At 33.7% G+C, this 27,949-nt stretch overlaps 1 protein-coding gene across 2 annotated transcripts in view; it reads left to right on the forward strand.

Annotated features, from left to right (window-relative positions):
* CWC27 (CWC27 spliceosome associated cyclophilin) overlaps window positions 1-27,949 on the forward strand; it is a 286,067-nt gene that overhangs the window by 208,915 nt on the left and 49,203 nt on the right. The window contains exons 12-14 of one of the 2 annotated variants that reach the window (XR_004233770.1): window positions 18,540-18,646; window positions 21,479-21,592; window positions 25,737-25,820. Coding sequence is in view for 1 of the 2 variants with exons in the window: in XM_012541061.3 (XP_012396515.2) it covers window positions 18,540-18,646; window positions 25,737-25,840 (211 nt within the window). In the remaining variant the exon portion in view is untranslated. Of the gene's footprint in view, window positions 1-18,539; window positions 18,647-21,478; window positions 21,593-25,736; window positions 25,841-27,949 lie in introns of those variants that run through there. The other variant, XM_012541061.3, reaches the window with a different exon arrangement.

A 27,949-nucleotide genomic window follows, 5' to 3' on the forward strand; every position in this document is an offset into this window, starting at 1 on the left:
AATATGGCTAGATAGCAGAGTCAATAGAATGCTGGACTTACCGTCAGAACTCCTACCTCAGTCAGTTATTATCAAATCACCTGTGTTCTAAAAGCATATAATCTTTCTCAACAATAGTTTTCTCACCTATGAAATAGGGATGATAATTACTCTTACCTCACAAGGTAGTAGATGATCAAATCTGATTATATATGTAAAGTATGCCTAAAAATGCTTTTTAATTCCAGGTATTCTCTCTTATTTAAATAATAGCAAAAATAAAATAAAATACAGTTTTCCCTAAATTCTTTTCTGATAAATATATGTGAAAATATACAAGTTTATTTTAACCACCAGAGGGAGCCCATCATATTCAATTAGTAAGAATTTTCTTATGCCCAGAATAAAAATTGATTGAAATTAAACTTGTTAGAATGAATACCAGGTCAGTCCCTCATTTTAAGTCATTATATAGGCAGAAATATTTGAAAATTTCATCTTATGGTAGTACTTCTTTCGATTTGTGAAATTGCACATGCCAGAGCAAACAATTCTGAAAATAATTCATAGGATCATAGATTTGAATCCAGAAGGGACCTGAGAAGTCTTTGAGTTCAGCTTCCTCACATTGCAGAGGAGAAAACTGAAGCTCAAAGAAGTTCTAATCATTGGTCTGCTCAACATTTCATAGTTCACAAGTTCACAAGCTAGAATTTGAACCTAAGTTGTCTGGCTCCAAGTTCTATCATTCTTTGTACTGGATTATTTTTACTCCCTCCAATATTAAAATAATTATTTGATGTGAAAGCTTAGGTTGTGTTTTTTAAAGATAGTTGTTGTTGACATCTAAACTCACCTCTTCATATCTGGTTTTTAAAAAAAGGCATAAAGACAAAGCCCTTGCTGTATGAGGAAACTTTCCTCTATCCTCCAGTATAATTCAGCACCTTTTCTTTAATTAATAATCTTAGAGAATTGCATAAAGACAATTCTTAGGCAAATAAGTGCTGGAGTAGACAGAGTGCTGAGTTTGAAGTCAAGAAGACTGGAATTCAAATCTGGCCTCAGACATTTACTAGCTGTGAGATCCTGGGCAGGTCACTTAACTCTGACTCCCTTAGTTTCCTCAACTGCAAAATGGCAATGATATTAGCATTTACCTCTCAAGGTTATTGTGAAGATCAGATGAAATATTTGTAAAGTGCTTAGCATAGTGCCTACCATGTAATAAATGTTTCCCTTCCCTACCTTTTCCAGATTATTAGAAGCATAAATATAAATGATATTCCCAATAAGATCAGGAGTAAAACAAGGATGTCTATCACCAGTATTATTCAATATTGTATTAGAAATGTTGGCTTTAGCAATAAGAAAAGAAAAATAAATTAAAGGAATTAGAATAGGTAATGAGAAGATTAAACTATCACTCTTTGCAGGTGATGTGATACTAAGAAAAACCTAGAAAATCATCTAAAAACCTACTCAAAACAATTTCAGAGTTGCAGGATATAAAATAAATCTACACAAATCATCAGCTTTTCTATTTATAACTGACAAAGCCCAGCAGCCAAAGATAGAATGATAAATTCCATTTAAAATAATTGTGGAAAAGCATAAATAACTTGCCCAGAATCACAATGTATGTGAGATGAAATGAGCCCTGTTGAAGCCTGGCTCTCTTGTCACTTTGCTAGCCTGACAGGTTTAAAAAAAGATATATTTGTAATATTAAATTTCTCAAAGAACCCAGTACAGTACCCTTAATTCCATGTTTCATAAACTCCATGAAAGTAGGAAACTTCACTTATTCTTCTTTGTTTTCCATATTCTGTGCTTTACATTATTGGAGGGGGCAGGGGAACCTTCAGACATGTGATTTCACTGGTAGATGGTGCTCCTATTGTGAAAACTCTTCCATATAAAATTTCTAGACTTGCCAATGGCTACATAACTAATATATGTCAGAAGTAAAACTTGAACTTGACCCAAGGTGAACATTCTTTCCACAAGGCCATGCTGCCTGTGTTCACTTATGTATGTACATGTTATTTTCCCCCAACTAAAATGTTGCAAAACTCCTTAAAGGTAGGAGTTGTTTAATTTTTGTCTTGTGTCCTCAACACTTAGTATGTGTCTTATACATAAAGAGCAGTAAATAAATATTTGTGCAGTTGTTTTTATAACATAGTTTGTTTGTTTTTTTTCCCTTGTTAAATTGTGAAACCCTTGAGTACAGGGACCTTCTTTGTATCCCTAGTGCTTAGAACAATATTTGACATATAGTAAATGCTAAATGAATACTTCGATTTTATTAATATTTCGACTGACATTTTCCTTACCATGCACATAGTTACCACCATCTAAATACAGGTCGCATCCCATTCAGTTCAATGACAACTCAAAAAATATATCTTAAGTGCAAGGGATTGGAAGCTCTGGGGGAAAAAAAAATGTTTTTTTAAAAGGTACTGTACCTGCCCTAATGGAGCTTATCATTTAGTAGGAAAGATACACAAATAAGTGTAATGAAAAAGGTATTGCAATGCATGCAAGAAGTCCAAGCAAAGTACAGTATTTAGTGAAGGATTGGGAGGGAAGAGATCTCTCTCTCTCTCTCTCTCTCTCTCTCTCTCTCTCTCTCTCCTTGTTCCTACTGAACATGCTACCAATACCTTAAAGACATCTAAAGTAAAATTCATGATCTTCTTAAAAAACAACTAATCCCCTTAATTATCCCCCTTTTTAAATAAAGTCCTTCCCTAGGTATTTTCTCAATATCTTTTACACCACTTTAGTTCACACTTTTATCACTAAACTCTATCATAATGCCCCCCTAACTTATAACTCCTACTTCAATCCAAACTTTGCCAAAATAATCAAACTAAAAAAAAAAAAAATTTAGGTATGATCAGATTAAAGCATTATTACTGAAGTCAGTGGACCTGGGTTCAAGTTCTACCTCTTATGATTACTATCCATGGGCCAATGTTACAATATCCCTAGGTCTCAGTATTCTCATCTGTAAAATGAGCAAGGAGGACTAAATGACCTCTTAACATCCCTTGCAGTGCAATCCTGTGATTCTATAACCCTGGAGATTCAAGAAAGGAAACCATCTCATGAAAATTAAAAGGCTTTTAGAGAATGAAATTCTGACAGTCCACTTCTAAAGGAGCCCCTGTAAAGGACTGAAACTCTTAAAAGATGTGCTTGAATCAGACAACTGAGTACTTAAGGCTAATTACCCATTGGACAGTAATTCTATTCGCATATGTTTGGGAAAATGGCCCTTCTCACTGTTCCAAGCACATTTGGTGTTTACAGATAATCACAGGAAGAATTAGAGGATGGGTTTGAGACAAACCAGATTCATTTTTCAGCAGGATGAAGAGAAAAGTTGGTGGCGAGCTTGTGGCAGTTTGTCTGTCTCCTTCCCTTCTCCCCCTAAAGACCAAGGACTTTTACTTATCCTGACTCTGGCTATCCTTGAGGCCTCCAGGGAGCTAACCCAGACTTTACAAACTCCCCAAAAAATCTAGTTCTTCTGCTACAAGCCCTTCAGATACTGAAGGAAAGCCTCCTCCAGTCTTCTCTTCTTTTAGCTGGCCTTCCAAGATGTGGTTTTAAGTGATCGTACTTCGTCTGATCCTGCCTAATTTTTCCTCCCTTCTTAATGAATAGCCTTTTGCTATTCTGAGAGAAAGATGAAAAAGGAATTTGAAATTCAACTCTGAAAGGACCATTAGATAATTAGAAAATTAGATAATTTTCACTTTCAACAAAACATAAATTAGTGTCACTATTCTCTTTGCAAAAGGTTTCTTCTTGTTACTAATGGATTCTCTACAAAATTCCCACTAGTGTATTTAATATATTTCAGTTTTTAAAATTTTTATTTATTCAACTTAAATATTACATTTCATATGAAGGAATGTCTGTATGTACACATTTCATTATTTATTTTGCCTGTGATTGAGTATTAGTTATAAACTTAGAAAAAACTCAAAAAACTTTTAAAATGCTTTCCTTTTTATTTATTTATAATCATTATACATTTTTAAAGATAATTTTTTTAATTTTTCAGAGTCCTAAAGGTAATTGGTATTGATTGGATCTGGAGAACTGTGATTTCTTCTAAATCTGATATATAATACTATGATTCTCTTTAGTTGCTGTTTCTTTTAGAGTATGATTTGTAGAAATCATTGATAAAAATCATCACATCTCTTTTGTGACAGTAGACAAAAACTGAGACAAAGACAAGGAGATTATTTTTAAAAGAGAACACTTCAATTTATTTGCAGAGTTCTCTTTGGATATGTTTCCATTTTGCTAGATGATGGCTTACATGTGTTGCCATTTTAAATATTATTTCTGGATGTGGTGTAACAAAGGTTTGATGCTTTATCATAGTATCAGGGAATTCTGGAATTCTCATTCTTATATAGTTTTTTAAAATCGGTTTTCATAATCAGGCCAACCAAAAGATATATCACAGGACTTCTCACTACTACTCCAACTCCCACTCCCTACTCCCAAAAGGCAGAATTTCAGATGAAAAAAAAATTTTTTTTAAGTCCTTAAAAGTTCTAGTCCTGGCTTAGGAGGTGCAAAACCTCCTCGCATCTGCAGTATGTTCTTCACTATCTGGAACAAATCACTTCACATTTTCTCAATTTTAGTTACCTCCCAGAAAAGGATTTTCTTTATCTGAAAAATGAAGGGATTAGACTAGATGACTGCTAGTGTCCATTCTGGTTCTAAGTATTATGAAAGGGAGAAACAACTAAAGAGACTGATACAACTATACAAAGACTTCTTGAAGTGAGCTCAAGGGTCACCAAAGGAGAACTCAATCAAGAAAATCAAAGCCCAGAACTAGCCAAGGTTAAAATAAAATGCTAAAAATAACAAAAGCTGTCTTTTAGCTACCTTTTGGCCAAGAGCAGCAAGAAAAAGAAAGAACTGCTGTTTGAAGATCAGTCTCAACAAATATTAAGTACCTGCTATGTATCAGGCAGACTGTTAGACATAGAAGATACAAAAGTAAGACAATCTCTGAGTTCAAAGAATTTACATTCATATATAATATAATATAATTATTATGGAATATAATATGTTCATAGATTAAATAATAGTAACCAATAAGTAAATAGAAATCAAAAGTAAATAAAATAGAAACCAAAGAAATATTTTCATGGGGAAAAAGAAATTTAAACTGTGAACTGGTTTTTAGTTTCCATCTTGTCTGTCACCAAGGAAGATCAGACTAAGAATGGTAAAATACATAGTTTTGAATTATTGGAACCAAAGATAGCTGAGAAGATGGCAAAAGAGCTCCTTAGCTGCTTTTTATGGATTTGTCTTGACATCAAGATGAGTTATCCCCAAAATACTGGAAGCAGTCATAACTATGATCACTAAGCCACTCTCTGCAGATTATGATCTTTAAGAAATCTCAGGGAAATTCTGGGGAAAAGTTGCTAGGCAAAACATCCTCATTTTTTAAATAGTGAAGAATATGGATTCTACCAGTTTAAAAACCAGTGAACCATTAGGTTACAGAGAAAATTTCTAGACTTAGATTAATAAATGGACAGTTTAAAGCACTGAAAGTCAGTATAAGATCATTAAGAGCATTTCATGCCATGCTAACTTCATTTCCATTTTTGACAGGCACTAGACTGGCTTTTATTTTTGCTTTGGGCTTATGTTAGGTTTCAGGGTCATTTCAGATAACCACCCTCAAAATGAGTTGGGCGATTATTTGTGAAAGCTATTGTATGTGAAAGTATCTAAACCTACCTAGGTCGTTCAGACTTGAGACCAATTCTTTATATGCTTTTAAAAGAATAATGGAATTTAAGAGCAATAATCGTAAACTCTACAATTTACTTTTTATTTTTTTTTTAATAGCCTTTAATTTACAGGATATATATACATGGGTAACTTTACAGCATTAACAATTGCCAAACCTCTTGTTCCAATTTTTCACCTCTTACCCCCCCCCACCCCCTCCCCTAAATGGCAGGATGACCAGTAGATGTTAAATATATTAAAATATAACTTAGATACACAATAAGTATACATGACCACAACATTATTTTGCTGTACAAAAAGAATCAGACTCTGAATTATTGTACAATTAGCTTGTGAAGGAAATCAGAAATGCATGTGTGCATAAATATAGGGATTGGGAATTTAATGTAATGGTTTTTAGTCATCTCCCAGAGTTCTTTTTCTGGGCATAGCTAGTTCAGTTCATTACTGCTCCATTAGAAATGATTTGGTTGATCTCGTTGCTGAGGTACAATTTACTTTTTAAAAAAAAATCTCAACAATAGAAGTACAGGATGGGAAAGACAACATATATCATGTAAAGAAGACTTATGTCAGATTTTAAATGACCTCAAGATCAATCAGAGATTATAGTAATAGAATAAAAGAAGTGATGGTTCCATTGTATTCTGCCTTCATCAGAATCTAGTTGGTTGGAAGTCATCTCTTTAGCTTAATACATTTTTTAAACTTTGTAAAAATTAAAGTTTTCAGTTTGGGAGGAAAAAATTTACTGTAGAAGAGACAGTATCACATCTTGAAATATGGATAGACTGATGAGAACTGACAATAGAGAAAAAAATAAGAGGGACTGAATTCTCATTTTATTTGTTTTCTCTGTAATGAAATCTGGATTAAAAAGAACAAAACAAAGATAAAGCTAATAGTGAATCAAAACCTAGCATAAATAAGATAGAGTTTATCGTCTACTTAGATTTTAGTTATTGTTTGAAAAGATTAGATTTAGAATATAAAATTGTACCTAACTGCCTTTGATGAATTGAAGTCACCTGGTGTAGATGGATTGCATTTTGAGATCCAGAAGGAACTGGTGCATATATTTGCTGATCCAAAACTAGTGAAATCTTCAGCACTATGGAAAATGGGAGCCTAGGACTGGAGAAGATCAAATGTCCCACTTAAAAAAAAAAAAAAAAAGAAGAAGAAGAAAGAGAAAAAAGAGGAGAGGAGAGGAGTTTGAAAAGTATAAGAAAGTGAATTTGATTTCTATTTCTGGGGGAAATTTTTATCATTTTTAAGAGAAATGATTAGTAAACAATTGCTTCATTTTTTTAAAAAATTATCTACTAACCTAGTAGATTAGATTGTTGTAGTAGAATTTACTCTTTACTCAGTCATCTATTTGATAAGATTAGAAATTTAGATTGGATAAAAACATTTATTGTCTGACTACTGCCTAATACCATGCTAAGCACTGAGAATATAAATATAAACAAAAAGACAAGCCCTGCCCTCAAAGAATTTTCATTCTAGTGGGGAAGACCACACAAAAAATGGAGAGGGAAAGAAGACAGTGGCACCTACATAGGGGCTGGGTAGAAGAGTAGTTTGGAGAGTCAGAACTAATCCATGTTAGAAATGCTTGTAGCTATTACTGGTACTTTCTCAAAAGGAGGGTCTGAAGAGGAGAAACTTATCATTTGGAGGAATAGACCACAAAGATGGAGGGAACTTCCTTTTATGCTGTTCTTAAAGGAAATAGAATCTTGAGCTAGATGTTAACACAATTAGATGGACTCAGAATTGGCTTGAATGACTTAACTCAAGAGTTCATTATCAACTTAACAGGTCTCCAGTAAAGCTTTGCTTGACTCTGTCTTTCATTCTGGGTTATGTAGTATGGTTATTAATGATTTAGATGCCATCATCTTAAATTGTGATTTGAGACCCCATATGAGATCTTACTGAATATAGGGTTGCCAAATTATAATTTATTAGCAGTAAATATTTGATTTGTTATATCTATTTTATGCACCTACATACCTGGGAGTTACATAAAAATGTCTCAGGCAAAAAGAGGTCATGAGTGGGAACAGTTTAAGAAGTCAACTTTCCACATATAAGATAACAATAGCATGGGTTATATAATAATTTGTCCAAAAAAAGATCTGAAGGTTTTAATGGGCTACAAGTTCAATATAAATCAACAATATGTCATGCAGCCAATTAGTCAACCAGTATTTATTAAGTGTCTTATATGCCAGGCTTTTTGCTTGGCACTGGAAATATAAATACACAGTGTACAAATCCTTGTCCTTAAGAAATTTACATTCTATTTAGGAGTTATAATATGTTCACTGTTCAGTGAATTCAAGTTATATATAAAAGAGGCAAAAGTAATTTAGGGAGGGAGTGAAAGGTCTAAGAAAATCAAGAAAGGCTTGTTGAAGGAGCCAGTATTTGATTCTGAACCTTGAAGGAAAATAGGAGTTACAGGAAATAGAGGTGAGGAAGAAGAACATTCCAAATATGGAAAGTTGAGGTGGTGCATTATAACATATGGCCAGATAAGAATCAAATGGTACAGAATTTGACAGGGACAAAGAATTCTGGGCAGTGTGCTGGGAAAAGAAAATTGAAAGAAAAGGCAAAATAATACTTTCAAATGGGAACAGTGTGCTACCTTCATTAAAGTGGCTATCCCTGAGCTGAGCCTTGAAAAAAGATCTCTTGTAAGAATGAATTTTTTTAAATGTTATGTTGCAAATATAGCAGTCATCAAGATGCATAAACATTTCAACATACAAAAGGATTATGTATAAGAAACTGATCATTTGTATTATATTTTGCTTTTAATGGTATATTTTAAAAGTATATATAATAAATTTAATGAAGTCATAATAGAATTGCCCTATTTATGTATCCTGTACTTTTGTGGGGGGTTGGGGAGGAGATGGACTTAAGTTTTCATGTTAGACATATTGCAAGTGGAAGGTGCATTTCTTTTTGATTTAATTATTGAATACATTTTTAGGTCTTTGAGAATAGAGGCTGTCTTTTGTCTCTTTGTTTACTCATTATTTAACATAATGCTTGGCAAAAAGTAGCACTTATAAACCAATAATATTGTTTGGTTGATTACATTTTTTTTAAGGTCAAAAGATGGTTGTTTTAAGTCTCTGGCTGCAGATCTCATTTAAGCAGATTAATCATTGATGGAAATTCCTATAGCACAAAATAAACAGGTCAAAAACCTAAAGAATTATTATTTAACAATATAATGGTAAAGACCAATTACAGGTACATAGCATTGAATTTGTGGAATGTTACCCCAAGTAGTTTGCCTCTGAATAAAATCTATGAAAAAGCTATCCAAGAATGGAATCACAAGACTCTTCATAAGAAGTACAGCATTTCCACAAAGAAACACCTAACAAATGCTATGCTTATTTGTTCATGGAACCAGATGGATTTATGATGGTGATTTAGGGCTTGGCAATTTCTGGAGGAAATTACCAAAAGATTATCCTGAGAGATAGGGACTGCATCTGCAATTCCATTAGTGTAAGGAATTTCTAAAGTGAAAAAATTCCCCCTATCAATTATAGGCATTTTTTCCCTTAGTCTTAGTAATTACCTAAAGCTCTGAATTGCTAAGTAATTGATCACACAGCTAGTTGGTGATTGAGATGAGTCTTGAACTCACATCTGTGTGCTCTATTCCAGTTTTCTATCCACTATGCTACATTACCTGCCTGTCTATTCTTGAAGAACCCAAACTAAATGATCATTATAGATTATGTGAGGATATAACAACTGTATAAGCCAAAAAATCTTAGCATCTATTAAATGATAATTAAGATTGGACTTTGTGACTAAAATTACAAATTAAATACTACTGGCCTTTCATGAACTAACAAATGACAAATTCTATCTATATGATTTCTTTAATATTTGTATTTATATACACATACATATGCACACACACCAAAATATTTCAGATAAGTCAATCAAGTACTGTACTAGAATAAGATTGAACTATTACCCCAATTTTTTGACTATAGCATTGACTCATGAGGACATTTTCAATAGAAGTTGCCTTATCAAATATTTTTCTCCAAGGTATACAGAATGGAAAGATTTTAAAACATATAGACTTTATAGAGGAGATCAGAGTCATGTAGGAACAAGATGAGATGCATTTCATATTTGTTGACCTGTCTGCTATTAAAGTTGTGCCAAGGACACTTTTAGTGAGCCCTAAAGATAACCTTACATCCTAATAACTTTTATTTAATTACAGAAAGGTAGTTATTTTGTCTACCATCCAGTGATCTGTACAATATTAAATACAGAAGAATAATAGCAGGATAGTAACTTGTCCCAGGACCAAATTTCTATCTGTACTCCAACAGAAAAAGCTTATAATATGTATAGGCAGTGTATAGCATTTTAAAGTTTACAAAGCATTTTATATATATTATCTCATTCGATTTTTACAACCTTGTGAAACAGATGCTATTATTCCTATTTTATGGATGAGGAAACTGAAGGTGAGAGAGATAGTGACATTATCTTGGTCTTGTTATCCCCTAATTGAGTAGATCACAACTTAGATACACTTGGTGTGTCCCTGAAGATGGTTCAGGAAACACCTTAATCTCATCAAGAGCCAATTTACACACTTTCTCTTAGATTACTTCTGCAATTCACCATGTTCTTTACTTTATATTGATTTTTTTTCTTTTAACTTGAGGTTTTTGTTTGTTTGTTTGTTTTTAATGAGTTCCCAAATTTTGTGGATTCATTTTTATTAGAACTTGCAGTTTCTTACCTATTGACTCGAATACCAAGTGGTGAAATAGAGCAGTTGAACAGATTTTCCATCCATTTAGATCTGAGCAGATTTCATTGCATTTGCTGTGTTTGTACCATGTAAAAAGCATTTCAACTGTACTATTTGTATGTAGTCCAGATGGAACCTTAGGCAGAACTTAATGCTGGTATCACAGATGTACATAATGAAAGTCAAGCAGCCTCCACAGCTGTTCTCAAGCTGTTTGCTTGTTCATTTTGGCTGAGGGTAAAAACTTGGGGGTAAAGGGGAGCCTTTTAAACCTGGTGACTAAAACTCTCAGGAAAGCCAAGGGCCATTCAAGTAGCAGACTACACAGTAGGCAGGTGGTCCAGAACTCTTTGGATTTAGCCTTTGCCTTGAGCATTTATGTCCATTTCTTTGAGGGAGATGGTAAGATAGAGAATAGCCTTACTGTGAATTTCATTTTATTCTGTTCTTACCAGATGTTTTCTATTTTGATAAAGGACTGCATCACTGTATTTTGTGAAACATATTAATATCCAGATTTTCTGGGTCATTCTTTGTGTGTTAAATACTGTGATTTTAATTTTGGATGCAAAACTAGTTTTTGCTTTTCAGCTTTTCATTGGCATTTGCAGGTGGGTAGGATAAATGACCTTATGTGTCTTTCTTGTCTCCAGTTTCTGTGAATGTTGTCCACAAGATCTTGGAGTTTTGTCTTACAAAATTGGACTCAATTCACCAGCAAATGTGGCCCAGCTGAGAGAGAATCCTGTTAATAGTAAAATAGTAACGAATATTTTTTTGGAGAGGATAACTATACTTTTACAGATTGGTATTAGCACCATTGAAGGACTGAACCTTTGAAAACCTTTCTTTATCTTTCTCTTGCCTGACTGTCTTCCTTAATGCTCAAACCATAAGCAGTTAAAAATTTATCTACCCTTTTTATTCTAGTCAAAAAACTTAAATATTTGCTGTGCTATATCACTGCTTGTTCAGTAGTGTGTGGAATTTTAATTATTTGGAGTAGCATCAATTTAATTTTGCATATGGGCATGCAGACATAAAGTAGCATCAAGTTGCTCTTCATCACTCTTGGGAACATGTGTTTTTACTTTATGACTTTTTGTGAGAAAATTATCACAAGATAAAATCAGCACAACCCAAACTGCTACATGTTTTACTAATAATATTGTATAATATGGCAATAGGTTAATTAGTGAGACTATCTCCAAAACATTTTTATTGTCTTCTTATACACCCAGCCTCCTATGGCATTTTGTTTCTCTCTCTCTCTCTACCTTTATTTATATATATCTGGTTAGAAATAAATGAATTTTTCCCATCCCTTTATGCAATGTAGCTGAAGAAATTTTATGAATCAAATTAGAATGGAATTTTTAATAACTCCACTCAAAAGAAAATCCTCAGACTATTCAACTAGTTGAAAATAAAAGGAGCTGTAATAAGCTTTATGTAAGTGCCAAACCATTTTGAAATGAATGTAATTCTTTAGTGCTCAAGCACCAAGGCTTGTGATCCCTGGCATTTATCAAAAAAAACACACCTTACTTAGTATGCCTCTGGGGAAAGAGTCCAGACCATTATTAGAGGGCAAGAGTCCCAGATTCTCTGCAATATTTTTGGTTTCAGGTAAGCCAGATATAAGGATGATGCTACATTCTGGGCCTTTTCAGCTCACCAATGATTTAGCCTTTCTTCCTAACTTTCAGAAAGGTGCTAGCCTGCATTGGCAGAGAGGATTTTTGTATTAGGAGCTTCCTTTAACATTGAAATCCCAGGTCTAGCTCCAATACCTATTCCAGTGATAAAGATTTCCTTTGTTGTAGGTCCCTAGAGTTTGGTACATGTAATCTCTTTACACTTCATGTTTTTCTCATTTGTAGCGTAGTTTTTTATGTGTCTTTTCTCTTACTAGATTGTAAACTCTCATTGTCTTTCATGTAGTAGATGCTTTGGTAGTGTCATGGGAATGAACTGAGGACAGGGAATAGGTTATAGAACAAGGGTTCTTAACCTTGGGGTCTATATCTGTTTCCTAGATTTCAGGGATTTAGGAACAAGTTAAGAAGTCATCTGATAGCATAATATAAACAAACAAAAACAAAACTTCTACCTTTCAGATTCAAAGCTTCTATAAGTTTACCTTATATGTTATATTTAATATTTTTTTATATCCCTAAATCCCATAATTTGCCAGATTGTTTCCCTTAAAAAACACTTTTCATATTAAATGAACTTATAGCCTATTATTACTTTAGGTTAATAATGCAGATCTTATTGGCTAAGATGACAGGACAAAATAATGATGAATGTTGGAGGGAATGTGGGAAAACTGTGGAGTTTTGAACGAATCTAACTATTCTGGAGAGCAATCTGGAATTATGCCCAAAAAGTTATCAAACTGTGCATACCCTTTGATCCAGCAGTGCTACTACGGGGCTTATACCCCTAAGAGATACTAAAGAAGGGAAAGGGACCTATATGTGCCAAAATGTTTGTGGCAGCCCTGTTTGTAGTGGCTAGAAATTGAATGGATGCCCATCAATTGGAGAATGGTTGGGTAAATCGTGGTATATGAATGTTATGGAATATTATTGTTCTGTAAGAAACAACCAGCAGGATGAATACAGAGAGGTTTGGAGAGATTTACATGAACTGATGCTAAGTGAAATGAGCAGAACCAGGAGATCATTATAGACTTCAACAACAATACTGTATGAAGATGTATTCTGATGGAAGTGGATTTCTTCGACAAAGAGAAAAATCTAACTCAATTTCAATTGATCAATGATGGACAGAAGCAGTTACATTCAAAGAAAGAACACTGGGAAATGAATCTAAATTGTTTGCATTTTTGTTTTTCTTCCTGGGCTATTTTTACCTTCTGAATCCAATTCTTCCTATGCAACAGGAGAACTGTTTGATTCTGCACACATATATTGTATCTAGGATATACTGTGACATATTCAACATGTATAGGACTGCTTGCCATCTGGGGGAGGAGGTAGAGGGAGGGAGGGATAAAGTCGGAACAGAAGTGAGTGCAAGGGATAATATTGTAAAAAAAAAATTTTTCAAAATAAAAAAATTTTTTTAAAAGAAAAGAAAATGCAGATCTTATCTTCTGTGTCTATATCTCCTGGCTATCACCATAGTGATCATGGCACAGAATAAATAATTCCTAAAATTTATAAGCAAAACTTATGATTTTCTCCCTTTTGTTGCTTCCCAAACAGAACCATTAGTTACCTTGTACTGCAATTTGTGTAATGTGCCATAACTACAGTTTCATCATAATTTAATTTGTTATTAAAATATTAAGATATCAAAGTTCACATCCACAAAAGTATGTGTACCCATACTTCTTTTCATAACCCTAACAGCACAATTGAATATAAAAAGTGTTATTTGTTAAACACTGAGGAAATATGTTCCTTTAGAAGCTATTTTTATATGCCTAGCAGAGGTTAAGTAGTATGAAAAATAAATATAGAAGGAAAAAAAGTGAAATAAGAATTATTACCATTATTTGAGATCCTCCAACCCACAAAAGAAAATTTTTTTCCAAATTACTTGTAGTATCTATAATCATAATAACATTTTTTTTAGAATGCTTTAAGATTTCCAGAATATTTTTATGTACATTGCCACATAATCTCATAACAATACTAAGGGATAAGTAATACCAGTATTATTCCATTTTTATAAATGAGCAAGTTGAGACTTGAAGGTTAAGTAAATTGTCCAGAGCAATATCCTTAGTAAATATCAAATGTGGTTTTTGAACCTAGCTCTTTCCTGAGTATCCTTTCCACTATGACAAAGCCACAGGCAAATCTGGCTCACTACCAGTTTTTGTACACCCTGTGAGCTGAGAATGGTTTTTACATTTTAAAATAGAGCTTTATTATAGTTTAAAATGTAAAAACCATTTTTACCTCACTCAATGTACAAAACAAGTAGCAGGCTAGATTTGGCCTTTGGGCCATAGTTTTCCAGCCCCTGCAATATATTAAACTTTTAGGGAATTATATTGTAGAATTAACTTTAAGACTACAAATATTTATTAAGTGCAAGATATTGTGCTTGATTTAGAATAGGAAGATAGGAAACAAAACATAACCTTTCTACAATGAACTTACATTACATTAGGGTGTTATAGCATATAAAAATGTTTATAGTACAAGGAAATTTGAGTAAAGAAAATATTGTAATTGAAGGTATCAAGAAAGGGTTCGTGGAAGAAATAATCTCTGAGTCTTAAAGCAAGACAAGAATCATGAGCAACAGACAAGTGATAAGGGCTTTCTAAGCATAAGAATCAATTTGTACAAAAGCACCCAGGCGAGACAGTGTCTAGGTGAAGAAATATTTAATAGTAAAGAATGGAATTATTAAAGGGGAGTAATATGAAATAAACCTGGAAAGGGTGGTATGAGTCAAAAGCTTGGGGAAAGAGGGGAGGAGAAGGCCTAAAATGCCAGGCTGAAACTAAAAGTAGAACAAACCTTTTAGTAATAGGAATGAGAAGAGATGAATGTCCAAAATAGGGAAGTTGCTATGTAAAGAGAGGTTCAGTTAACAAAACTTGACCACTACTTTGTGGAAAGATATGTTATCTCCACAAAGCTGCTGAGGGGGAGGGATTTGAAAGGGTTGAAAGGGTTAAGGACAACAAGGTTGATAACATAGGTAATTTGGAAGATGTTGGAAACAGGGAAGTCTGAAAGAGGGACAGAGATGGGAATAAGGAAAAGACAAATGTGGTTTTAGACAAATTGAGTTTGAAATGCCTATCTAATACCCAGGAAGACATCAAGTGGCAAGCAGTGTAAGACAAGAGTTCAAACAAAATATTAGGACTGGATATGTAGGTTAAGAATTATCTTAATAGATACAGTCCTTAAATCTAAAGAGCAGGTAAGATCACTAAGGGTAAGAGGATGGAGAAAGAAAAGAGGGCATAGGAGAAACTACCTCATAGATCATAAATATAGAACTAAAAGGGACCTAAAAGGTCATCCAGTTCAACCACCTAATTTATATGTGAAGAAACTGAGCACCAATAAAGTTATATAGCTTGCCCAAGATCATACATGTGGTAACCAGCAGAGGCACAGTGTAGCATGTTAAAGGAATGGGAAACAGATAATGATGACACTAAGAAGTCATGAAAGTAGATAAGGGGAAAACCATGAAGAGTTGTTACGGAAACTAAGGGACAAGAGTGACCAGGAGGAGAAGGAAGCTAAAAATTTTAGACAATTTTAGCTGAATTGTGAAGTGAGCAACTAGATTACAATGGGTCATGTGGTGAATCTAGACATTTTTACAAGTTTTTGGTAGTGAAAAGAAGGAGAGATAAATGGACAATAGCTTAAAATTAATTTTTTGATTGCATTTTAATGGAACAAATATTAAGAACCAACTATGTACTAGTTATTATGGCAAGATCAAGTAGTTTGGGTTGTTCTTGTTTTTTAAATGGAGAAGCATGGTCAGATAAGTAGAAGGAGAACCAAGAGATAAAACAGTGACAAAAGAAAGGGTAGTCAACAGTGCCATACTCTTTAGAGGTCAAGAAAGATGAGGCTTATTCTCCAATTGATAAATGGTCAAAGGATATGAATAGACAATTTTCAGAAGAAGAAATTGTTGCATGAAAAGATGCTCCAAATCATTATTGATCAGAGAAATGCAAATTAAGACAACTCTGAGATACCACTGCACACCTGTCAGATTGGCTAAGATGACAGAAAAAGATAATGATGAATGTTGGAGGGGATGCGGGAAAACTGGGACACTGATGCATTGTTGTGGAATTGTGAATGAATCCAACCATTCTGGAAAATAATTTGGAACTATGCTCAAAAAGTTATCAAACTGTGCATACCCTTTGATCCAGCAGTGTTACTACTGGGACTATATTCCAAAGAGATCTTAAAAGAGGAAAAGGGACTCAGATGTGCAAAAATATTTGTGGTGGCCCTTTTTGTAGTGGCTAGTAACTAGAAACTGAGCGGATGCCCATCAATTGGAGAATGACTGCATAAGTTATTGTACATGAATGTTATGGAATATTATTGTTCTGTAAGAAATGACCAGCAGGATGATTTCAGAGAGGTCTGGAGAGACTTACATGAACTGATGCTAAGTGAAATGAGCAGAACCAGGAGATCATTATACATGGCAACAACAAGATTATACGATGATCAATTCTGATGGACGTGACTCTCTTCAACAATGAGATGATTCAAACCAGTTCCACTTGTTCAGTGATGAAGAGAGCCCTCTACACCTAGAGAGAGGACTGTGGGAACTGAGTGTGGAACACAACATAGCATTCTCACTCTTTCTGTTGTTGCATTTTATTTTCCTTCTCAGATTTTTTTTTTCTTTCTAGATCCAATTTTTCTTGTGCAGCAAGATAACTATAAATATGTATACATATATTGGATTTAACATATATTTTAACATGTATTGGACTACCTACCATCTAGGGGAGGGGATAGGGAGAAGGAGGGAAAATTTTGAAACAGAAAGTTTTGCAAGGGTCAATATTGAAAAATTACCCATGCATATGCTTTGTAAATAAAAAGCATTAATTAAGAAAAAAAAACTCTTAAGAAAAATAAAGTTTAAAAAAAAGAAAGAAAGATGAGGCTTGAGGAAAGGCTATCAGATTGGACAGTTGAGAGATGGTCAGTGGTAACTTTACAGAGAGGGGTTCATGTGGGAGGTTAAGGATCAGATCTGAAGAGGTTTAAAAGCGAGGTAGAAGAAATAAAATGTCAAACAAGGAGTTTGGAAATGAAAAACATACAGTGATCTGGAACAATAGTTTGAGATTATGTTAGATCAAGTGAGGACTTGTTAAAAACAAATGGGAGGCCTAACTTTGACTCTAAGTGGCAATAAAAGAGCTACTGGAGAGGGGAAAAAAGGTTAGAGAGAAGATGATAATTGTTGGGGTAAAAGATAATAGAGAATAGGATTAGAAATATAGAAACATTGGCCTTGATTAGAAGACTCTCCTCCATTATGTGGGAAATATTAGTAACTTTTGAGATCTAAAGCAGGGAAAACAGACTTGAGGGAAATGTTTTCAATTTTTATTTTGTTATTATTGGGTAACAATAGATTTATCAAGATAAACACCAAAGGATTTTAATTAGTTTCATATCAGAGAATAGGTCTCCTCATCACTTTCACCAATGATCCAATTAAAGGAAACATATTGGTTATAAAAACCAACAATGCACTATTCATTAACATCTCCTTAAACATAAAAATCAGTAGTTAATAATCAATGGAGAATTTCAAGCAATTATGAAATCTAGTTGGTCAGTTGGAGAGTATTAAATAAAGGCTTCTGGAAAAGTAGAGTTCTTTGGTTCAATTTTCAGATTTAAAAATTTGTAGATTTGTATTGACAGCTTTTGTTTTTTACATCATCTATAAATATCTCCCTATATTCCTCACCTTCCCCTCCATAAAAATATACCTTAGCAAAGAAAAGGAAAAAAAATGTGGAAAGGGGGGAGCAGAAAAAATCAATATAGTAAAATGCTTGATGCTCTGTATGCACTGTTCCATACCTCTGAATCTCCCTTCCTCTGTTAATGAACAGGGGGTGATCTTTTCATATCTTTTCTTTGGAGCCAAGTATGATCATTATATATTTTACTTAACATTCAATTTTGATTATTTAGTTATTATTGTTTTTTCTGTTTACTTGTTCTCTTTTCAACAGTTCATATAAGCCTTTTCATGATTCTCTGTATTTGTAAGGTAGAGTTCTATCTTGTTGGTCAGGTGCTCCCTCTTGTTGCTATGAGCATAAGCAATTCTAGAATAATCTTATGAAATGAAAATTTTTTTTAACTATGTTTTAAAATATCCGTTTATTCCTCAGAAGATGATGTTTCAGATAGTGCCGTTGCAGAATATCGAAGAGAAAAGAAAAAATATGAAGCTTTAAAGAAGCAACAGCCAAAGAAAGGGTCATCCCGAGAAGAACAGGTAACTCTTCAGAACTCTTCCCCAGAAATATGCCTTAAAGGGTTGGCTTGATGTTATGTTAAATATATCTTCATTTGATTATAGAAAAGTAGCAATAATATTACAAGTAGCTAGAAATCCCAGAGTTGGAGTCAAGAAAACTTGGATTTAGGTTCTGCTTTTAATATATCATGATTGTGTGACCCAGAACTTCTCAGTGCCTCAGTAAGTTTCAGAGAAGGCTCTGCATTGTCAGAGGAAATAGTTCCCTATTCCACTGAAATCATAAGTCTCAAACACCCCCTCAAAAATTTTATATTTTTAAATTTTTATTTGGAAAGCAACACTTCTCTAGAAAGAAAGAACCATGAAGAAACTATCAAAGGAAAAAAAAACAAACTATGGTGCAGATGGATTCCCAGATGAATCTTATCAAACATTTAAAGATCACTTAATATCTCTTAATACACAAATTATTCTCAATAACTGAGAAACAAAGCATCCTAACAAACTCTTTTTATTAGGCAAAATTCTTACACTTAAATCAGAGGAAGAATTCCATAAATCCATTTCACCAATGAATATAAAAATATAAATAAAATCCTTAAAAAAAAAAAAAAGGCTACAGCATTATATTCAAATAATCATTTGCTTTAACCAAAATGGAGTTATACCATGTATAGAAAGAAAAGATATAGTGTTGATTATCTGACATCAAAAAGTTATTTCATGGGCAAAATCAGTATACTTAGGATAATAAGGGAAATTATAATTTTTTTTTGGGGGGGGGAATCTTTGCATAAAATTTTTCTGATGAAATTTGATATTCAAGTTATATTGGGAATTAGCTTAGATACGTGAAACCAAAAACCTTTCCTTACAAAATAAGTAGTCAAATGATATGAACAATTAGCAAATAAATAATCACCAACTATAACAACCATATTTAAAATTCTTCCAAATCTCTAATAATAATAATAATGAAATATCTGAAGCAAAAAAAAAAAGAAAAGAAAGATAGGAAGCCAATCCACTATCTCCACAGCTAATAGATAGCATAGTATTATTATATTCAGCAGGACATGTAGGATTTAAGAAAATAAACTTCTTCTGCTATGCATCATGTTAGGTTATTACCTGAAATACTAAAAAGCACTCAGAAAACTTTATTATTCAGTGTGGCTATGAACACATCCTGATGTATCTGTTCAATATACTCCAATAGAGGAACCATGCCTCTTTAGTCATATAAATAAATCAGACAAAATAAAAGTGAACTTACTATCATGCTATTTTGGTACATTAGTCTAATCAACAACTACAAAATAAATTACCTAATTTATTTGTTAAATAAATTATCAAAATTTATTATTTTGCATAATAAAATGCCTAATTATTTTGAGAAAAAATTATGCTTCATTGCTTAGTTGTGAAATAGATAATAGAAGTTTCAAAAAAATTTGTAATTATAGAGAATTAACCTACTCTATGCCATTTATGGAAAAGTAGAACATCAAATGGAGCTGACAAAACCTATGTCATTGCCTTGTTTCCCTTAGGTGTGAAGAAACAATATAGTCTAGTGGAAAAAGTATTGGTTATGAGATCAGGATACCAAATTCAAATTCTGACTACCTGGACGTCTCTCAAGTATCAGCTCCTTCCTTTGTAGAGGAGTATTATGAGTATTATGAGCTCTAGCTCATAATACTTATAATATCAACCTCACAGAGTTATTATGAAAATCTAGTAAATATTGCATACAAAGCATTATGCCATCATAAAGGGTTATCTTTTATCATGGGGGTAAAAATCCATTAAATGGTTCATTTTACAATAGGGTGGTGATTTTACCATTGCAATACAGAGACAAGCCCTTGTTGACATAGTGTGATCTTTGGAGCTGTTTCTAATAGCCTGAAGATTTTGTCGTGTTGGAGAATCATGCTGCGCAGGTTCATCATTCATTCCTTCTGGGAAAGCCAAAAGATGGAGCAATTGATTCCTGTGTGGATGCCAAGTAGAGATGCCTCCTTGCAGATGCCCTCTAACCCAGCCCCAGAACTGTTCTGTTATTCTAGTTCCATTGGTTTTTCTGCCCATTGTCCTCTTATTGCCTTTTTAAAGCAGCCAGAGAGAGGCAAGTCTTGAACTCAGGAGACCTTTAACAAAGGCCAGGGGGATGTTTTTCATTTGTTACAGCCCCATATCCCTGAGCACATGCTAGACACACACATACACACTTATAATTAAAGGAGAAAAATACAAATTTAATCTCATTTTCTAGGAAGGTCTCAAGCCTTGTATCTGCAAAAAGAGGGCCTCCATGGCTTTCTCTTTGCTTCATGCAGATGAAGCTTTCAGGTATATAAGAAGTCTGTTGCTATTTTAAAATAATGAGAATTTAAAACGGTGAATTTTTCTTTGGTCCAATTTGAATAAAGTATAAAATACAGAGTTTGGGTCCAAACCTAAAGATTTTATCAGTTTAAGAAAGTCTTAATATGGAAACGCCAAAAATGCAGATAAGTAATTCTTCTGTTACTTATAATCTTAGAGAGCTGCCATGGGGCACTGAAAATTATCAGTGAAATAAAAGCTCCTTGAAGATAGACTGTTAATATCTTTCAATCTCAGTTGTATAGAATAGTGCCTTGCATGTGGTAGGGCACTTGATAAATGTCTGTCGAGTAATTGATTAAAGTAAGATATTTCTGGAAAGTTAGAGTGATATCACAATTCTTTATGGCTTTATTTCTTATAAAAAAAAAAGTTTCTCAGATCAATTTAAATGTTGGCTTTCCGTTTAACTCTTATCTTTTCTCACCACGCATATACATCCATTTTGATAAGGAATTGATTTGACTCTACTGAAGACTAGGAATAGGAACTGAACTGCCAGTCATTCAAACAGTACTACAGAGAACGCAATTCTGAGGGGCTGGCCACCGTATTAGACTGCCAAAAGTATGTTTGCCTAAAAGGCTTTTTATTTAATACAAACAAGGTAGAATTCACACAAGGCAGGTGTTTGCATGAAAGTCAGAAGAAGCAATACAAGGACACAAACTGAAAGTCTCTCTGAAGGAGTTTGGAATTGATACATGGGAAGCACTGGTATAGGATGACCCAATCCTATATATCCATATCAAAGAAGTGCTGTGCCTTAGGAGCAAAGCAGAATTTCATTAGCTCAAAAGAAACAGGTGATGTCTAAAGTCACAGACATCTTGACTCAAATGTCATATGGAGTATTTGGATTCATCCTGTTGTAGAGCCTTCTAAATTCATATTAGTCATATCTCATCAACCATAGTTGGACACAATGTAGTCTCATTCCAGCATAATAATGTCATTTTTTTTTCCCTCTTTGAAGATGAATTACAACAACCTCAGCCCCTGCTATGCTGCAGGTACTGGGCATTTGAAAGCAAAGAATTAGCATAGCCATGTATTTCAGTCTCCTCATTTTTCAGATGAGGAATCTCAGCCATTAAGAAGTCCAGTGACTTACCAAGGTCTCACAGGTATTAAGTGGCACACCCTGGATTTTAACCCAGGCTGCCTGATTCCCAGTCAAGTGTTCTTTTCCTCACACCATACTGTCAGAAAACAGAGACAGATAAAGAGAGAACATTAACTTATATTCTCCATGGTTTTATTTTTAAATCGATGAGAAACACTAGTATAGCACCTACAGTAGAATTTCTACATACCTTGTGGTTGATAATGCACTGACCTTCCACAAAAATGTAAATCTCTATCCCTGTGAATTCATAACATCTACCAACTTTTTTCATGTCCTTGTTTTGAGACTGTCACCTCAAGTATGAGCATTAAACTTTCCATATGAACTTTTCCACATCCTCACGTTTTCTCTTCTCTGCTCTGAAATCAGCAAGCATGACACTATATGATGATTTGATTTAGAAATTCTTGTCAAATTCTTGTAGAATTTCTCTATCACTTTGTTCTCAGCAAGCTGCATTAAATAGAAGATGCAATTATTTTCATGATGGTATTTTTGAAAATACGTATTATTGGTAATATATAAAAAACAAGAATCCCAAGAATTAATTTTTCTTTTAAAAACAAAATACTCTCCTCCAACTCCTACTCTGCATCTACAATGCACAACTGTGAAACATCTTTCCATTTTACTGCAACATCCTTTTGTCTTTTAATTTCATTCATTCATATTTAAAGTATAGATCAATAGTCAAATTGAATTTTATCAATAGTCCAAAAACTGTAATCTTAAAGCCTTCTGACACTTTTCCTAGCACCCAAACACCACAATGGCATCAATGGAAAGGGCTCATATTTTTACTCCTGTTTGTCTTATAAGCTGTTGTAGCCAAAATAACTCCATTAGGAGGTGATTAGCTTACTGATGATTTTAGGCCTTTCCATAGAAAGCTGGGTTGGGCCTTGGAATTCAGATTCTTATCTGTTAACAAGGTCATATTCAAAATCTTATCACCATGGTAGAGAGCATCAGGAATTTGGTCATCTCCACACTTTTATGACGCATCAAAATAGCATTTTGTGGATATAAACATTTGGGAGAAAAAAACCCAGTCCCATCACTCTTGCCTACAATCAAAACTTGAACTTACAGGTATTGACTAACCTTAGATTCTAAAACTCTGATATTCTCCCTCTTCCTTAATACCTGCTAAATTGAGTCTCCTTTAGTAAACTTTTATAATAACTATATACATGTTAAACAGTCACATGTTTTCTAATATTGTATACTCATTTTAAAAATGTTTTATTAATTCTCTTTTCTTTTTGTACATTACTATCGTTTTCAGCTAACTCCTTCCTTTCTCGTTAGAATCCTTCCTTTTAACAAATAAATATAAATGAATAAAACAAATCAACATATTATCATGTCTAACAATATATGCTTTATTCCACACATAGAGGCCACTACCTCTCTGCTGAGAGGGTTAATCAGAGTTCTACTTACTTTCCTTGTTGTTTCTCTTTATATCACCATAATTGTGTAAAAAGTTTTTCTGATTCTGTTTACTTTTTTCTTAACCAATTCATTCTCATCTGCCAAAATTTTTCTTGTTTTTTCATATTTGTCATTTCTGAAAGTAATGTTGTAAAGTAATATTACATTTCATTCATATACCGTCATTTGTTCTGCCATTCCCTATCAATGGACACTTACTTTCATTCTAGTTCTTTACTGCTAAAACAATACTGCTGTAAATATTTTTGGTATATGTGGACATTTTTCTCTTTCTTTGACCTACTTGGGGTATATGCCAAGTAGTGATATCACTGAGGCAAAAACTATATACAATTTAATGAGCTTTAAAATTCAGTTTTAAATTGTTTACAGAACAGTTGGCCTAAGTCATAGTTCTGCCATCAGAATTCAATGTGTGCCAGTGTCCGTAATCTCTGCAACACTAGCCCTTTTTACCTTTGTCATCTTTGCTATCTAATGGATGTGAAATGAAATCTCCTATTGATTTTACTATTCATTTCCCTTACTGTTAAAAATTTGAAGCATTCTTCCTTGTGGTTGCTGATAATCTGTATTTCTTCTTTTGAAAATTACTTGTGTATTTTAACCTAATCAATTTGTGATTTTGTGATTGTGTTATTCTGCTCCATTTTCTGTTCCTCATTGTGCAAAAGAAGCACAACAAAGTATCTATTAAACTTAATGGAAAAGATTCTCTCCTCAAATTGAATTTTATATCTCGTGAAGCAAAGTATTAAATTATAAATCATGTATCTATTATGACTAACAGAGGATTAAAATTGTTATTAAATCATTTTGACCAGGCACAGTCTTTTCTATACCCCAAACACTGTAGGAGCTATGTGGATATGAAAACTGTTGCTCCACTCCTAGTAGAAAAGTTGGAGCTCATTCTGCCCCATCTCCTAATTCGTAAACTTAAGCCTGTTCCAGGTTTATGCAAGTGTCTAACCTATAAGTTGGAGAATCAGATTCATTATTCCATTTTAGAAATTTCATTAACTTAAAAACTTGCAGATGTGGGATTCTGCATTTTCATTTTGTATTTCTGGCAATATAGAATACTGGACTGTCAATCAGAAAATTTGAGTCTTAGTTCCAGCATTGACACTGACTTGCTCCACTACTATAGGAAGCTAGTTCACTTAGTATCTGGACCTGCCTATCTCTTTACCAATAAAAATAAGCTGATGATAATTACTATCCCTACTTACTTTTCAGAGATGTTATAAGATCAACACAACAAAAAAAAATTATCTTTAAGTAAAGATAAAAAAATAAGCCAGCCAGCATCTCTACTGTATAACTTTTTCCCCAGATCTATAGTGATATGATTTCCTCATTCCACAGTTAGACTTATTGGCAAAGATTATTTGCCAGGTTTCTGGCAAAGAAGGAGACAGACCAAAAGTAAAGGAGATCAGTAGATGAATGTTTAGTTTTGTGTCTATTTCTAAATGTATCCCATAATTAAGTGAAAGGTTATCTGAATTATTTTAATGAATATGTGTCTAATCACCTTAAGTGTAGACAATAGGAATTGGCTATATATGTAATAGATCTATATCTTTTTAAAACTGTATATATAAAAAGATAAACAGTTGCCATATCTTTAAGTGTTGAGTATCAGTAAGTTAACATGAATATGAGAAATGTATAAAAATTAAAATTTTCCATTTATGCAGAATAAATTTTATACATTGCAGCTCCCAAAATTAAGAACTGTCCCTTTTCTCCCACTTCAAAATATTAGAGAAGAGGAAGGAAAGTTCATTACACAGAGAAGAGCCATCAACCTGAACTGAGAAATCTCAGTACAAATTCAGAAAGAATTCATGTAGGCAAGATCTGTATAGTATGTCGTAACATCTGTCTAATTCTGAACTTCAAAACATTTTTATGTGAATGAATGTATGCATGAATGAATTCATGAAAAAGTACCTAAGCAGCACCTATTGTATGCCAGGTAGAACTGTATGCAGAAGTTAATGTCACCATAAGAATTTTATTTTATTTCTACCTGATATAGTTTTCTGTAATAATATTTTTAAAAGCAGCATATATCATTGTCAGAAATTTAACAAAACTCTATTGCTATTTCAGACACTGGCACTGTTGAATCAGTTTAAATCTAAACTTACTCAGGCCATCGCTGAAACTCCTGAAAATGAAACTTCTGAAACTGAAGTAGACGATGATGAAGGATGGTAAGGACTTTGATTTATTGAACATAACTACTAAAAATATTGAATGGGAATTTAATTATTGCAGCAAACATGTATCAGTTACCTACAATGTTTATATCACCATGCTATCTCTAGGTATTAAGAGAAAATGTAAAGTTAGATAAGATTTTGGTTTTCATAAAATATGCAGACTGGGAAGAGGAGGCACAACACATGAACAAATAGCTATAATACAAATTAATATATGGCAAATACATGAGAGGTGCAAGCAAAAATTTTGATGAGGTCTGAGATGAAAAAAGCATTTCTCCTTGGGGCAATGTACTTGGGGTGATTGGGTTTTAAGAGATATATAGAAACTCAAGGTAAAGAGAAAGAAAGGAATTCTAGGCATTAGAAATAATGTGAGTAAAGACTTGAAGTCAGTAAAGCAAGATGAAGTGAACGTGTGGGGTTTGGCTTGGGGAAGAGCAGAAGACACTGCTCTGAGTAAAAACAGCTTTTGGAACATTTTTTTCCCTTTAGGGGACAACTCTGCTCATGCTTCACTTGTTAGATTGGCAGCATATTAAATTCTGATCCTGCCTTTTTTTCTGACACCTAGAAAACTTTCCATTTTAGATAAAAAATGATGAGCACTGGTTCATCGGTTCTAATGTTTCCCAGAGCAATCTGTCTACAAAGTACTTTTGAGCTGGAAATGTATCAATGAACATATAAATTTGGTGACTACGGAAGGTAGAATGGAATATGGAATATCCCTAGAAGAAATAGAAGTTAGGGAAATTATGGAACAAATTAAAGTCATTTTCATAATCTCACTCATCATTTTTATATATAATTTAATCTCTTAGGAGGAAAAATACTGATACCGTTGGAATTTTTTCATGGAATCTATATTCACTTTTCATGGAACACCAGGTTTCCATGAAATACAATTTAGGAAACACAAGTCTCATACACTATCATCTTACAGGATAAGGAAACAAGGCTTAGAGAAATCAGTTGAATCATGAGGTACAGTGACTTAACAGCAGATCCATGACTAGAACCCAAGTTTTTTAACTGTCAAGACAGTATTCCTTACTCCCCATTTTACTACTCGTAATCTTCCCTAAGCAGGAGAGCTTCACTTTCTTTACATGTTAAATTGCTGACATAATCATGAAATCAAATTAATCATCAGAAGTTATATACAGTATTTTAACTTCTCACCTGGAACTTTCTTAGGTTCATAGGATTCAAAAGTAGAAAATCTTTGGAAACCACCTAATAATGCCTCCTTTAAAAAGATGAGGAGGTGGACTCAAAGTGGCAAGAGTAAATCACTCCAAATTCCTTTAAATAATGATTCTAAACAAATTTTAGTGCATCAGAACATACAAAAAGATGCAGTAGAACATTTTCTAGGTGAAGACAACCTAAAAGGTCATCAGGAAAGAGCTGTGGCACTAGGGTAGGAGTCCATTCCACAGTCCTGGTAATTTAGGGTTAGTGAAGACTCCACCAGGGCAGCCCCAGCCTGATCCCAGCGCCAGCAAAGCAGGAAAGGCTTTGAGGCCTCTGAATCAGTGATAGTACTGACAATTTCCAGACCAAAGACAACTTGGAAGATCAGCAGGAAAGATTTGTCATTAAGGTGAAAAGACCCTGGCAAACCAGCAAACCAGAAGTGGGCATGGGGGCAGCTTCCAGAGGCCTCAGCTCTCAAGAGTCCTCTTTACTAGCAGGAAGGACTCAGTTGCTTTAGCACACTAGAATTTACAACCACAAAGAAACAGGGAAACTCCTCACAGTTTCAGGGTAGAAAAGAATGTTTATGGTTTGTTTATTTTATTTATTTATTTATTTATTTTTGCTGAGACAATTGGAGTTAAGTGACTTACCCAAGGTTGCACAGCCAGGAAGTGTTATGTGTCTGAGACCAGATTTGAACTCAGGTCCTCCTGATTCAGGGCTGATGCTCTCTCTACTGCGCCACCTAGCTACCCCTATGGTTCAGGTTCCTAGAAGAATCTCTGAAAAGAGCTTGAAGGAACAGTGCACTCTCTACCTTGGAAACAAAACCCCACTTTAACAAAGAGTTAAAAGCCAAGTAATAGGCTGGAGAAATGAGCAGACACAGAAAAA

This window comes from Sarcophilus harrisii, chromosome 1, assembly GCF_902635505.1.
Source record: "Sarcophilus harrisii chromosome 1, mSarHar1.11, whole genome shotgun sequence".
Taxonomy (NCBI): domain Eukaryota; kingdom Metazoa; phylum Chordata; class Mammalia; order Dasyuromorphia; family Dasyuridae; genus Sarcophilus; species Sarcophilus harrisii.